The following is a 15,526-nucleotide window of genomic DNA, read 5'->3' on the forward strand; positions in this document are numbered from 1 at the left end:
TCTGTGGAATGTTTTTTATCTTCTTGTGAAAATGTTTTAAGTTAACTCAACAAGAGTACACATTTTTCATTAATAGAGTTCTACACATCTGGTGATTCTAGATGGAGGATGGGAGGGTAGTGTTGTGTGGAGATTTATAGCTACAGTGAACTTTCATAAATGTTTGTGATAGTTGAATTTTTTTTTAAAAAGTGAGATGACTTTGATGTTTCCTCTCTTCCTGCTAAATGACCGTTTTCAGTAGCTGGAGAATGTAATTAAAGTGAGGACCATTGCTTGCAGTAGTTTAGCTTTCCAGTGTGTTGTTTCTTAACAACTCTCAATGATTGTCCAAAAATATCTTGACCAAAATGCAATGAGATTGGCCCTTCTGTCAGCAACCAAAACTTTGTTTGCTATATCCGTATTAAATTGTAGACTTAAGGTTACATTAGACATTCTTGTATTTAGGCCTAAATCTGTCTGTATGATATGACATGGTTTAAGCTGGTATCTTGTTTGACTTAACCTATCTTCAAGGTCTGTCCATTACCCTCACCTTGGTTCTGCAACTCAGAGCCATCTCACTTCAAGTCAGGCAGAGCCTTCTAAACTTGCTGTCTCTTGCTTCTTTCTGCCAGACTTGACTCCTGAATACTCTTTGGTACTGTTAATAAACCCAAAGCTAAGGGTAGGGAAGTGGACTAGTTAGGGCCTGTTCTGAGTCCAAATCTTCAGAGCCCAGAACATTCCTGTACATGGTTTTATGTAATGCTACATCTGAGAATGCTTTTGGTTTCATAGGCTTGCATGAATCAGGGGAATAAGGTTGTATCTCCTTGCTTGGCTTTCTGGGCAAATGTGCTAGTATATGGACATGCTGTTCGGGGTTTGGAAACCCCTTCTGCAGATCTTTTCCTGCCTGTGCTTACAAGTAGTGACATCAATTGTGTTGTGACTGAACAGTTTGCAAATAATTGGTAAAATAGTTGGGGCCTTTGGCTAAAGAGCAAGAACTCTAGGTAGGGATAGAAGGAGGCATGGATGGGAACTGCACTTTGAGGAAATCTATTGGATAGTAACAGAAGTAGTATCTAGTAATCCAAGAGGGTGTCATTTGATTTGATTTGATATTTTTCTTTGGCTTTTTCTTTTTTCTTCTTTTCTGAAGCTATCTGACAATGGTATTGTCAGATAGCTTCAGAAAACTTCATTCATTTGATATGAAGACAAAACATCTGGCTATGTCTTGTAATATCTGATTTATAACATAACCTGCTGCTTAAATGACTTTAGTTCTTCTTACTTCCTGGCTAATACTCTGTATGTATGAATATGCATCAGCTTCAAAGATTTCTTCCTAAATTGATGGTTGTCTTTTTCTCTAATTTCTGTCTCAATTCTGAGTACCCTTTGTTGATTTTTTTGTAATAGGACAGCTGACAGGCTTCAATACAGTTGTGATTTCATGGCATGATTATGACAAACAGTGTAATTTTAAAGACAGAAAGCTTGTGTCATTTACAGTCTTTTGGACTGCTGTTGGGGCAGTTTTTCATAGGTCAGGGAAATGAGAGTGGTTCTGTAGAGCCAGTAATGGAGTGTAGAGCAGTATCATTTGGGCAGACAAAATAATTCTTTCTTGCCCACCAGCCTTGAGTTCCTCAAGCCTTTTCTTTATCTTTTTGCTTTATCACCTTTTCTTCCCCAGGAAATGATAGAAGCTATCAGAGAGGCTGTCATCTACCTGGCACACACTCACGATGGAGCCCGTGTAGCAATGCATTGTTTATGGCATGGCACTCCCAAGGTAATGTTTGGTTTCCCTCTACTTAGTTCTCTCTGACTGCCCATATGGGTCCTTCTGCTTGTGCACATTTTGAAGCAATTAGCAATTTGAGGGCAAGGTTAAAAACTGGCCCGTCTTTATCTATTGGCAAACTTAAGCAGTGCTTTTTGTGACTCAAATGCTTTCATTAGAACTTCTATAGCAGAAGCATCTCCTTTTATTTTTAGCAGAGGTTTTGGCAGTGACACCTGGAGTAATTTTTCCACTGTAAGATTATTGGCATTTCATTTATCCCATGGGTTTCTTAATATAAGTGAAATTGACAGTAGGGAGAGGACAGTAAAGAAGTCATAATGTGAAACCATGTTTGGCTTTAGAATGCCAAGACTTGCAAAATGTTATAGGAAGTGTGGTTTAGTTTCATCACCTGATACGGTATCCAGAAATTCTTTGGTGTAATACGTCATCACATCTTGGAAATAATGTAATGCCTCCTATGTTTTTCTATATTAGAAAATAAAAAAGATGACTTATTGAAATAGTCCACTTGTTAAAAAATGCAAAAAAAAAAAAAAAGTTCCTAGGATCTAGGCGTAGTAATGGATCTAAAGAAGACTGAGCAGTGATTCCACGAGCCAAAAATACAAGGAGGGAACTTTCTGACAAAATATTCTTGCTAGTAATAGGAGTTTAAACCAAGCTAGAGTTTCAAGTTCTGTTGAATATGTTTCTTACCAAATGAAGAGATGAAGTGCATTCTCCTTTAATTAATGGACAAAGTATGAATGAACATATGTGATGGTTTGGGGTTCTTTGTTTGCTCTGGTTTTTCCAAGTTTTTTTGACATGTCCCATTGGTGATCTGGACTTGTAAATATACCACAGGATCTCTCTGGGATCAAGTCACAATTCAGGTTTAACTTTCCGTATTGGTTCTGGGTGTAAAGTAATAGAATATATGTTAGTCTTTGATAGATGCCTTTGCCTTAGAAAGCAAATTGAAGATTATCTTTTTGAAAGGTGTAAATAGCGGTTTAGTTACTCAGAATCATTGGTATTCTAGGCTCATTTGAGTTTCCTCTTTTCTTTTGGATAGGACAGAAAAGTCATTGTGAAAACAATGAAGACATATATTGAAAAAATAGCAACGGTAAGTGTTCATTAACCATTTATTTCATAGTCTCTGAAACTAGTGGTTTGATAGAGGCTAGCTCAAATATTCTTTGGTACTGGGAACAATTTTGAAATCTTAATAAAACCAGTCTTAAAATACCAGTGATGTATTAGATGATATAAAATAATTGAACTATATGGAATATTTGAAGATGTGCCAAGAAGCTTCAGTGTGAGCACTGCACGTACTACTATGCTTCATTATGGCTGAGTTCATTATTATTCCTCAGTTTTCTTTCTGCTTTTTATTTTGTTGATCCCAACTTTGTATTGCATCTTCATGCGGCTCATTGGTTAATCCTCCTTGGTTGGGTGTAAAACAACCTGTATAAAGAGGAGGAATTAAAATCAAGATATGCTGGAGATGTCACTGAGAAGGCTCTGAATGTGTGTATTTCTTAGAAGATGCTCAATATTTTTGTCAGGTCAGGAAGGTTCAAAATACATTGGCATACACTGGAAGAAATCTATTTTATTTTTTAATGAAAAACATGTTTTTGGAGTCTGCAGTACCAGCAGAGTAACAGTTGAAACCAGATTTCATACCTACACCAACTGGCAAAACCGTAGGTGTAAAGAAGAGCTTTATAAACTTCTCTTCCTGTTTACTGTGGGTTTTTTTATTTGTTGATAGTTATTGTGGTCCCAATCAGTGGCATTCAAGCGTTTTGATCACATCCTGGGCATATATCCCCAATATATATATTTATGTATAAATCACATGCCTTTACTACTATAGTGTGTACATTATAATAGAAATAGAAAATTTGAAAGGATGAGATAAAAATAATCAGAGGCTATTTTTATTTTTTATTAATGGTTCCAAAAATATTTCCTTTCTGCACCACAGTGGGTTGTCTTGTGCAGCCCACTTTGAGGGCCACTGGTCTAGGTAATCTTTCTCTCCATAATTTTCCACTAGAATAAATGAATTGTTTCATTTTATAAATTATATGGAAATATGGGACAGTGGGTGAATAATAACTGATGCAACACTGGAGCACAGAAGATCTGGTTTCACTTCAATGTAGAGCCTCACTGACGTACAAGTGAACTGATTTGTGCCCTTTTGAGTATACTGGGGACTTGATGTCCAGCAATGCAGTAAAGACTGTATGGCTCATTGCAGAGATATGATCTCCAAAAACATTGTATGTGACTTAGTTCACTTCTAGGCAAATCAACAATAGAAATAAAGTCTGTATTTCATGTTGCTGTAGTTAATAGCTTGCATGTGATAAAACAGTATATCCACTTGAAATGGGAGATTTATCTTTGTTTTAACAACATACTTCTTTTGAAAAGCCTTGCTTTTGAAAAGAAACCTAAATGTTGGACTTCTCTCATTCTTTGACAGTAGTCAGAATTTGCTTGTGCTTCATGTTATGTTTGAGACAAACCCTCAGAAATCCTGATTCTAAGTCAGTTAGTATATTCATAAAAAAATATTGCATGTGGTTTTTGATGTCTCATCTTTGCAGGGTGAATTTTCTCATTTGGTCTTGCTGGCAGCATTTGATTGCATTGATGACACTAAACTTGTGAAACAGTTAATTATATCAGTAAGTAATTGAATTTCTCCTAAAATAGTATATTAAATCGTGTTAATGTGTTTGTCAGTGTATAGGAGGATGAAAGTAGGAATCCATCTGCTTTTTTAGACTATTTAAATACTTCCCATCTTTTCTGTTTCATTATATTTATGTATCATGATTAGTTTTTTCTTTTCCTAGCAGACTGTAGCACTTTCAGACATAATTTTAATTATTTATTTGAATTAATTTTTAAACTAGGTTCAGTACTTGCTGGAATTTTCCCTTTTAGTACACATTCATTCTGGATAAGGGGTGACTGGAGTCTCTTTAAAGTCAATGTCTTTTATCATAGAAGTTTGAGCTCTACTAGTATTTCTAGAGATGAAATTGGTGGAAAACTTGAGAATGATGATGGTACCTTATTGTTTTACAAGCAAAACTATTCGCATCCTCTCAGCAGAGAAATTCACGTTGACGTATGTGCTGTAATCTGCTTGCAGTAGTACTCATGCTATAGCTGTAAGGGCTGGTGGGTTTAGGGGAAGTGGCAGGAAGATAAAGATGAGGCAAATCTTCTGTATGTGGAGAAGGAATGTAAGAAGAAAGTGGTTCGATGAGGCTTGTTTTGCAAAGTAGGAACAATTCTTCCCTTGTGCAACTTTGTGTAAGGTGCAGTTGGGATTTTTTTACCCTATCATAGGGATTTGGCCCTTAGACTGTGCCTCTCTAATGGGTCTGGAGCGATGAAAGCATCTTCATGTGGAGGTGGCTTTTGTTCCTCAAGGATTTCAGCTGTGATTGCAGCTGGATTTGGTTCCCAGAGCCAAACCTGGAATGTAACAACTTCTGGGAAAGGTCTAAGGAAATAAGTTCTGACATATCTGAGCTGTCCTAGTGTGAGATATTTGACCTATTCCTGTACTGTGTAACAAGCACTCTGCTTTCTGGAGAGTTTATTAGTTCAGATACTGTGTCTTTAGCTGAGCTTCCAAGATGTCATTTAATTACAGATTCATCTGAGATCAAGAATTAATCTATTACCAAAAGTAATGGAATGTTTACTGTTTGCTCATCCTACAACATCAATCTGGACAGAAAATGGAGAGCACGACGTGGCCTTCACACATACGCAGTCGGCCCATCAGGGCTTATGTGTGGTCGAGAACAGGGAAAGAATGGCAGGAAGAGGGAAAAAATTCTTAGGTCAAAACCAGCTCTTCAGATAGTTAATGAAAACTAGTAGCAGATGATGAGGTGAGGGCATCTTAAAATCAAGGATTGAAGCACATTCTGTAGAAGAAACCAATCTTTAAAATTATTTCAAAGAGCAGCTAGACTTCAAAGATACCTTATGGAGATTATCATTCTGCCCATAAAGAAATACAGCTTTAGGAAGATAAAAAAACTAGTAAAGCTTGAGACAGAGAAAAAGCAAGGGGTGGTTTGTTGGGGTTTTTTTTGTTTGTTTTTTTTGTTTGGTTTTTTTTTTTTTTTTTTGCTTTGTTTTGTTTTGGGGGTGTTTTTGTTGGTTTGGATTTTTTTTGGTAGTATTGCAAAATTCATCATTTGTCTGGGTTGGCAGTATGGGCTGAGAATTAGTAGGTAAAGGAGGGCTTTAAACTCTTTAAATCCTCTGAAGGAAAGTCTCTTCTTATCATCTCTCAGGTCCACAGAATCTTAATCCTGGACCAAAGTCTGTCTGTGGTGCTTTGAACTTTTGTATGTGATTGGAACTGTACACTGAGTGCCTGGCATGTGTAAGGATTCAGGCAGATTTCAGCACAAAATCTGTCTCTTTCATGAGGACTCCAAAAAGATGGATACATTACCAACAAGAGATAGCATGTCTCTGTCATTTAGAGTTTCTTCTGGTACAGTCCTAATACTGATAGTGACCAAGAACTATTATTTCATTAATGTTTTGTTGTTGTTTGTTTACTCCCACAGGAAATAAAGGCTTCTTTGCCTGATATAATAAACAACAAATATGGAAAGAAGGTCTTGTTGTACTTGCTAAGTCCTAGAGATCCTGCACATTTTGTTCCAGAAATCATCACACTTCTGCAACAGGGAGATGGAAACGCCTATAGGTAACTCAGATGTGAAAGTTACATGGTTTTTCTTGAGAGCCCAGAAGAAGTCATGCAACTTTTTGTCATGATTTAATTTCAACTTTTCTTCATAATAAGTCTAAGTAATGTAAATATATATAAATAATACATGTTTGCCCCCTTTATAAAGGGCAAATATTGTGATATATTTTGTGTGTAAGCTCATGTATCAAATTCAGTGTAGAAGAAAATTTGTAATATGCATTACTGGTGCTTTGGCGAGCATAAAAGTATATCTCAAAATCTAGTAATAAGAACGGAAATTGTTAATTTGATTTCAGTCTCTGGTATTGACATTGATGCTTACCAGCTTTTGAAGAAGGAGCAGTTCTACATGACTAGTAAGCTGTGTAAAAATACATTGCCATAGTTGGGATAACAAAATGCAAATAAATAGTAAATGTTACTTACAAGAAAAAACTTAGAGGTTTTGAGACAGTCAGCTTTAAACACATTTTCACTCCATGTGTTCTTAATTCTGTGTCCAACATGCATTTAATTGTACATGAAACAGAGGGAACAATAATGCCTGCATTTGAATCTAGCAATAATTTAAATGTCTCAAATAGCACATACATTCTGAAATTTCTTGTTACTTGATGCGTGTACAGTGCAAATCTTCTGCAGTAATGTGCTGTCTCTTTCATCAGTAAGAAGAATACTGAGCTCCGTCGTCATGAACTCCTGGAAGCCATTTCCTCACCTTTGCTAGAATATTTGCAAGAACATACCCAGGAAGTAATCATAGACAAAGCTACTTTTGTCTTGGTTGCTGATATTTTAAGAACAGCTCTTGGTGACATCCAGCCTGCACTAGATGCAATTGCTAAGTTAGCAGCAGAAGAGCTGGTTCCAGGGGGCCGTGATGGACAGGTAATGTACAGAAGACAAGGTGCTGAGATCTTGCAGATATTCTGCATTAGTAAAATAAAGTCTGGTCTTGATTTCCTTTATGTAAGTCATCAGTGTACTGCGCTGATAGCATTTGCACATTAGATGTGATCTTGTTTTCTGACTTGTTGAATTCATAGTTTATTATTAGTGCATCTGGAGAGATGGCTTGAGCCAGCATTTCATATGAGTTGTAGGGCAAGGTGCTTCATGATTTTCAATCTTCAGAAATGCTTTGAACACTTAGTGGGGAGGTTGCTGACAAGCATGTTACACAGTCTAATGTTATCACTGTGCAGTCAAGCCTTTATCAAAGTTTTACAGGTCATTGGACTGTTTACATTGAGAGGGACAGGATCTCTTGCCTTTCAGGCATATCTCCATGCAAGGAAAGATCTTAGATAAGCACTGTTTGTCTTCAAAGTATGACCTTCTCTTCAAAGAGTTTCCCTCCCCTACTTTGTTAAACTCAGTCAGATATCTGTCCATAGACTAGAAAACAAAAAAATATGATGCATGCTGTATTTGAGATAGATATCTCCAGATTTCCATAGTTGTGGTGCTTTAGCGCTGTGTTTCACATTCTTTGATAGACATTTAATGAAATTTTAATGTGAACTACACATGTTTTCTGTGACTTTCTCTAAACCATACTGTAGTTGATTTTCAGGTGTGGAAATGTGAAAGGTCTAGAAGTTCTGGCAGAGACAGACCAGGAGGTTTTGTTTATTAAGAATGAAGTCCTTGAAGGGTGGATGAATTGTTGGTTGATATAGTTTATATTACTGAAAAGTTAAATGTTTCAGGGAAGATGGTGAGAGTTAAAATGGTCAATTTAAATGAGTAACCAGAAATTTACTTCGAACTTGTTGATACTAGCATAGGCCATGACTCAGTGAATCAGTGTGACGGCAGAGTGAATAAACCAAGCAGAAATATTTATGGCCAGACATGTAACTGAATTTTGAACCAACATCACTAAATAATTTTGGGGTTTTTTTGTTTGTCTGTTCCCCTTAAAGCTCCACGTTGCAGAACATCCGGCAGGCCATCTAGTTTTGAAATGGTTAATAGAGCAAGATGAAAAAATGAAAGCAAGCGGAAAAGAAGGTATGTTGGAAATACAGCTTTATTTTCTCAGATTGACTTCAGAGTATTTTGCTATCTGACCTCAGATAAGATAGTTGCAGTTATTTCTTTGAGTATACTAGTATATGGAAAATTTAATGTTATTGTTTCTATCTTTTTGCTGTTGTGAGCTGTTATGCAAACAGAATGCCAAGGATATGTTTGGTTTTGTTTGCAATGCAAGCAGTGGTTCGGTTTTTTTTCTTAGTGCTTTAATGTGTATTTGGGGCGGAGTTTATTTCTATGCTTAAAATGTCTTGATAGCTTTGCTAAATTACATAGTAGTTTAAGGATAATAATAGAAACAGTGAAGTCTTTCTTACAGGAGCCCCTGTTTCATTAGTGCTTGTAAACCGGGCTGTAATCTTTGCTGTGTTCATTAGTGCTGCTGGGTTAATGCTTTGTAACTGTTACTAAAATAATTTGTGCACAAAAATAGGACATCTTTGCTAGTTTATGTTCCATAAGGCAGATATTGGGCACAGATGTTCTCATCTTAATTTAGCTTTTAAACTTATGTTATTATGTAACTGTAAAATCTTCTGTGTGTATCACTCTATCCTAATTGTTATTACTTTTTCTCATACAAAAAGCTCAAGAAATGAAAGCACGTGGTTGGCAAAGTGTAATCTGAGGGAACTTCTCTGTGTGTAATAGTCTTTTTGTCTGTGTAGAATGATCAGATCTTGTTAAACTTTTTATTTCTTTTCCTCTTGCTACATTCAGGTAGCCACTATTTCCTTTAAAAATGTTAGTTGTGTTTTATTAAATGTTTCTGAAAGTAATCTGTTTTTCCACTTCTCAAGCAGATAGTTGAAAATGTCCAAAGGAGAACTGTTGCGTCTTTCAGAGACTTGCCTATCTGAAATGATGATCTTAATCTGGATTTATATCTGTAAAAATTGTGCAATTTCCAGTTTAATCACATGCTCTTCCCTTTGGTTTTCTCCAAAAAGTACCATTCAGAATTTCTGGTCTAAGTTTATTAAATTGTCATTAAACCCTAAACAAATTGCTGTCACATGGGGAGCAAGTTATATAAAATCTAACCTGTCTTCAGGTGGAATTAGGATCTAAAGTGAAAGCAAAAAATAGCTGCAGTGCTTGGAGGCTGGTGTTGGGGTCGAGTGGGGTTTTTTGCATTGTTTACTGATAAGTTTGCTCAGCAAGCTAAGTTGAAAGAACAGTTTCCATGCAGTTCAGTTCTTTAAATTCAGCTGGGGCCTTGAAGTCAACCTAGGTTAATGTAATGAGTCTGAAGACAGCTTAGGCTTTTGAAGCCACTGAAGGACTAGAGCTCTGGAGCATCAGTACAGCTGAAAAAGATATCAGTAAAGGATTAGCTCTGAAATTTTAAGTAACTTCTGTTCAAATTATTTTCCTTCAGTTGTAGAGTCAGATGCTTAAAATGTAGCATTTTTCAACAGAGGTGTTTGCGTGTTTAATATATTGCATACCATGATCTGTTTAACCAGAATGATTCTGTGATTCTTGCTGAGTTCTCTCTTTGGACTGGAAGCCTGCTCTAAGATATTAATAGCCTTTTAGACTCTTTTTAAAAAACAAACAAGTTTGCATACTTTATAATAATAAACTGTCACACAGTGCTGCTGTTGTCTAACAAATTCCATGCAGTGCTTGGAAACAGTCTAATATCTATAAAGGTCTGCATTGCATTGAACAGTCAATTATTTTGAGAGGGCAGAACTTTGTGAATACTTGGGGGACTGAAAACTATTTGATTGAATCAAAACTACAGAGAACTTTCAACAGGCTTCTTTGTACAAAGATATTGTCTCATTTTTTTACTCCCCTGCTTCTTTCTCACATTTTGCAGTTTGCTTTGGGAGAACGCTGGTGGAACATGTTGGTATTGAGAATCTGAAGACTTGGGCAGAAGTAAATCGAGGTGCCATTATTCTTTGTTGGTAAGTGTGGTGCATGACTACTTCTGATTTGATTACATTGTTAATTTCTTGAACAGCTGAGAGAATATCAATTGCAATTTCTACCAACAAAATGATATTCAGCATGTGCTATCTTGAATGCAGCTGGCAAGTCTTGAACGAAACAGGGATTAGAAAAATTCAAATCAGAGTTTCCATAGATTATTCCTTGAGTTTCATCTTTTGGAGTACTAGGAAGCAGCTCAGTATCAGAAAATCTGAAGATTAAAAACAAAATTATTTTTAAAATTGTACCTACCATGTCTTGTTTCACAAGCACAAAAGTCTCAAAAGAGCAGTCCACAAATAGCTACATTAAAATAATTAACTTCAGAATATCTGGGACTGGTGGCAGCATACAAAAATCTGGAAATTGTTTTGTTTTGTTTTGTTTGTTTTGGTAAATTACTGTTTTGTGTTGATGCCTTAATTGCAAAGCCTAAAAAGTTCTCTCTGAAGCAGAGAAGTGTTTGGAAGAGACCATACATAAGAATAGACTTATATGCAAAGACCTATGATGAGCTAACTGGCTCACAAATTTGAAGTAGTGAATCATGCAACTAGTGAAATCAAAAATACCTTACAGGGATCAGATTAAGATTAACATTTTGTTTTATCAAGAGTGAACTGCAGTGTTAATCATCACTGCTTTCACTTTGTAGCTGCTTGTCAATATCAGGTCATAGAAACCCAAGGTTTTGTTCCATAACCTGAAGTATGTGGTCTGTGTTCTGGAACTTCTATATCAACCTTGCCCTTCTGGCACCTCATAAAGACTTTCACTGAAGCAAAGTCAGCAAACAATTCAAACAGACAACGTGATTTTGACCATTAAGTCCCTTGGTCTTTTTTTTTTTTCTCCATTTTTCTCTCTCCTGAAGTTACTTTTAGATTCCTTGCTCTTTGCCTTCCATCTCTGCTATTTATCAGTTTAGAGTAGGGCTACTTCAATGTTTGTGCTGTTTGCAAGGTGAATCAAAAGCCATTTTTACTTCTGTTAGCTAATCTGAGTTTAATTCTAACTTTTTTTAGTCATTGTCACTCAGATCACTAGTGAGAAGAACTGGTAGTAGAAGAGTAGTTTCAATCCAGGTAAAAAAACAGTTCACATCTTACTAGTCATATGTATGTGGCTGTTAAGATTGTTCAGCTGCCAAAATGATAATGCTCTTTCTTTGCCTCTTGTAACAGGCCTTTAGAATTCAACAAATGCACCTAATGCCTTTAAGTTATCTGATCCTGTGCACAGGTGTTCAGTGAAGTTTTGTTAGAAAGGCTTACTCACTGACACTATATTAATGCTTGGATGTTTTTCCTTTAAGTCAAGGCTGAACCGATTCATTTAACATATGATATTGCTGGTATATGTTCTAAGCTGTTAGGATTGTCCAAATACATTTGTAAAGTAAATTAATAGATTTTTCCTATATTTAACACTTTAATAACTGTTTGTGATCACTGTAACAATAGTCTTTTAATAGACATTGAAGACTGTTTTAACTGATCATAAAAGAAACTGGTACAGGAGTGGTGTATTTTGTGGAAAAGTGTGAGGAATGGCAGTCTTTCTCCGTTTCTGCTATTATTCATGTCACTACAAGTGGAGCCTTGAGAAGTGTCCTTTGTTACCACACTGGGGATCTTACCTCCCAGACTGATAGTGTTTCATCCATAATGAAACTTAACTAACAGGAATGAGAGAAAAAAGTATATTGTAGGACTGTTTGTTTGTATGTTTGATGGAATTTTGTTGGTAGTCTTTGGTTTATTTCACTTAAATCTAAATTCTTTCTAGAGTGAACTTCTCTTGATGACTTTTTAGGCATGATGTCCTTTTGTTTAGGCAGCTGAGAACACACAAACATAACCATCTCCTTTTGTTCCATTTCATGTCACACTGGCTTACTTCACTATCACATAGCAATTAACGGCATTTTTGTTTAACTGCATGCACTGAAGCCAAGAGACTACCTAAACTGTACAGCAGTGATTAATTTTTTTTAGTCTGGTGTAAAGTAACAGCAGGGGATTCTTTAAAATTATGTAATGGCTGAGTTTTAAAAAACCTTTTAATTTAAAAAACCCAGGTGCTTCTTGTCGTGGTTTGACAGTGACCAAATGCCAGGCACCCATGAAAGCCGCTCAGTCACCCTCCCCTGCCACAGCTGGGCAGAGGAGAGAAAAAAAAATTATCAAAGGGTTCATGAGTTATGATAAGGTCTGGGCGAAAACACTCCAAGTGCAAAACAGGTTTAACTTAAAGGTAGAAAGTGAATTTATTACTAACAGAATCAGCAGAGGATAATGAGAAGTAAAATAAGCCCTTGAGAAAAAAACCCACTTTTTTCTCCTCCAACCCCTCCCTCCTTTCCACAGACAGTGCAGGGAGACAGGGCACAGGGGTTTGGTCAGTTTGTCACCCAGGGTTTTCTTCTGCTGCTCAGGGAGAGGAATCCTTCCCCTGTGAGGCCATGGGGTCCCTCCCACAGGACACAGTTCTCCGTGAACTTCCCTGGCGTGGGTCCACTTTCATGAGCAGCAGTCCTCCCAAAACTGCTGTGGCATGAGTCCCTCCCACAGGCTCACAGTCCTCCCAAAATTGCTGCAGTATGGTCACTCCTCCATAGGATGCAGTCCTCCAAGGACAGACTGCCTCGCCCTGGAGGCAGGGGCCCTCTCTCTCCATCTGCAAGGGCACAGCTGCTTCACCATGGGCTGCACCATGGCCTGCACCATGGCCTGCAGGGGAATCTCGGCTCTGGTGCCTGGAGCAGCTCCTCCCCTCCCTCTGCACTGACTTGCTGCTGCCATGTTGTTTCCCTTACATGTTTTCACCTCCTCCTCTTCTCTGGGTAGAAAAAAACTGTGTGTCTACTTTGTTTTGAATTTCTTATTAAATATGTCATCACAGAGGCGTTACCAACCTCTCTCATTAGCCCTGTTTTGGCTAGCACCATGTCCATCCTCAGAGCCATCAGGGATTGCTCTCCCAGACGTGGTGGAAGCTTCTGGCAGCTTGTCACAGGAGCCACTTTTTTGGCCCCGCCAGCTACCAAAAACCAGGCCATATAAAATCAACGCACTTCTTTTGTCATAAAGAATCTCAAATGTTCAGACAGAGGTAATTTTCAGACGATGCTAGTTCCTCCTAAAGCCATGATAGATTTTTGTTTTGTTGTTGGCTTTCGGAAGCCATCTGTTACGTATGTGCAGATCTGAAACTCAGAATTACTCAGTGAGTCCATTTGAAAAATTTTGGCTATCTAGTCCTTTAAGCTTATATGTTAGTTATAAGCAGTGCATGTGCTTGGCTTCTCAGTAACCTGGTACCCTCTGGACCTTCTCCTTTCCTTGCCCTACTTGCTTTTTAATGTAATAAAAATATATGGGACCTGGTTCTGACTTAGTACTATCTTGAGGATCCCAAAGGTAATGAGAGGACCCTCTGCATGCTCACATGTGTACTAAGTGTTGTAAGTACATGACTATCATAGATGCTTGCCTATTTAAATTTCTATATATGACTTTTCGGTATATTTTTAAATTTGTAAATAATGTGTAGCATCAGAGTAGAACATGGATAAGAATGTATTTCACCAAATATGTTATTGACTTCCTTTATTTCTGTAATCTGTGGAATATGTTTTGCATCCACAAAATACATAGGTGCCAGCTTTCTAGACCTTGTAAGAACTTACAGAATAGTAGTTTAAAAATATCCCTCTCTGTCACTATGTTGGTCTTTTGGCTGTGTTATCAAACATGCAGATGTTCGGTATTAATAATGTTGTCTTGACATACCTGTGGTTACTATGAGTTTGAGAGCAACATCACATGTATAGCTGTCAGAAGCTGGCATTCATTTTTAGACATAAGTAAAATGCAGTCCCGAGTGGCTTGCTACTTTGTAGTCCTTGTCTCTTGTGAGTGAAACATACATACCTTTCCATGTTAATTACCAGTGTGTTCAGGGTGTCCTTTTCCAGGATTCTGGACTTCCTTGCTTTTATCAGGGGCATGTGGGTCATAGAAGAGATGAGAAAATATCACTCTCAGCTGAATTCGGTTTTAAAGAAGGCCTCTTGATTAAATGGTACTATTACAGCTAAAAGTGTAACACAATTTGTTGCTAAAGGTTGTTGTAAAGTCATAGAAATAAATCTGGGAATGAAGTAGCTGAAGATGTTGTCAGACGGACATCCAGTGCTTTTCTGCCTATATTGTTGCCATCCAGCACAGGATTTGGTGCCCTAAAGGAGACAAAATTTAAATCTCATCTTAGTTACATTAATTCCTTTATGTCTTACTCAGTTCAGTTTGCCATGTCTAATCATTGCTTAAAAAATAGATAAGAAGTAAGCTTTTAGGTTGATGTAAATTTGGGAGCCACTTGGAAGTATCCTAGGGATTGTAAGGACTTGCAGTATCATGCAGCCTGCTTCATACCAGTGCGCGGGTGTTACAATTTGTTTCTAGTCCTAGTTTATTTGTATGTCAGACTTGTAGTTCTGATCTGGCTTGCACAAAATGGCTGTAGAAAGCACTTTTCTAGCCAGTGTTCACTCATAACTTTGAAGTAGCAAATTTGGTATGTCATTAACTTGGCAGATCTTGTACTTCAATCCAAAAACATTTCACTGTTAACTGAAGAAAGGGAAAAGGACAGGCACTAGTAAGCTGATAGTATTTTACAGCTTATGATGACTTTCTTTGTTTCTGAGGAAGAGAATTTATCTGGGAAGTCTGATTTGGTTTCCAAAAGTAGTATCTTTTAAAAGGAGAACAGAACTGGTAAGGCTTCATTGTTCTTCACTAACTGCAGCGTGAAAGTACAATAGTGAAGGGGCTTGATGTATATTAGATGTACTTCACTGCATCCCATTTTAGGACCTGCACAACAAGAAAGGCACCAACAGCTGGAGTGAATTCAGTGGAGGGTGACTTGGGCTGGGTTCCTTGGCTGGGAAGGAGAGG

General features: G+C 37.3%; 1 protein-coding gene across 1 annotated transcript in view; it reads left to right on the forward strand.

The window, feature by feature from the left end:
* PUM3 (pumilio RNA binding family member 3) overlaps positions 1 to 15,526 on the forward strand; it is a 45,120-nt gene that overhangs the window by 22,324 nt on the left and 7,270 nt on the right. Inside the window, exons 12-19 of the mRNA XM_014309875.2 lie at positions 1,151 to 1,163; positions 1,691 to 1,789; positions 2,865 to 2,918; positions 4,423 to 4,503; positions 6,424 to 6,566; positions 7,238 to 7,460; positions 8,501 to 8,588; positions 10,444 to 10,534. Coding sequence (XP_014165350.1) covers positions 1,151 to 1,163; positions 1,691 to 1,789; positions 2,865 to 2,918; positions 4,423 to 4,503; positions 6,424 to 6,566; positions 7,238 to 7,460; positions 8,501 to 8,588; positions 10,444 to 10,534 — 792 coding nt within the window. The remainder of the gene's footprint in view (positions 1 to 1,150; positions 1,164 to 1,690; positions 1,790 to 2,864; positions 2,919 to 4,422; positions 4,504 to 6,423; positions 6,567 to 7,237; positions 7,461 to 8,500; positions 8,589 to 10,443; positions 10,535 to 15,526) is intronic.

The sequence above is a fragment of the Geospiza fortis genome, unplaced genomic scaffold (assembly GCF_000277835.1).
Source record: "Geospiza fortis unplaced genomic scaffold, GeoFor_1.0 scaffold456, whole genome shotgun sequence".
NCBI lineage: Eukaryota > Metazoa > Chordata > Aves > Passeriformes > Thraupidae > Geospiza > Geospiza fortis.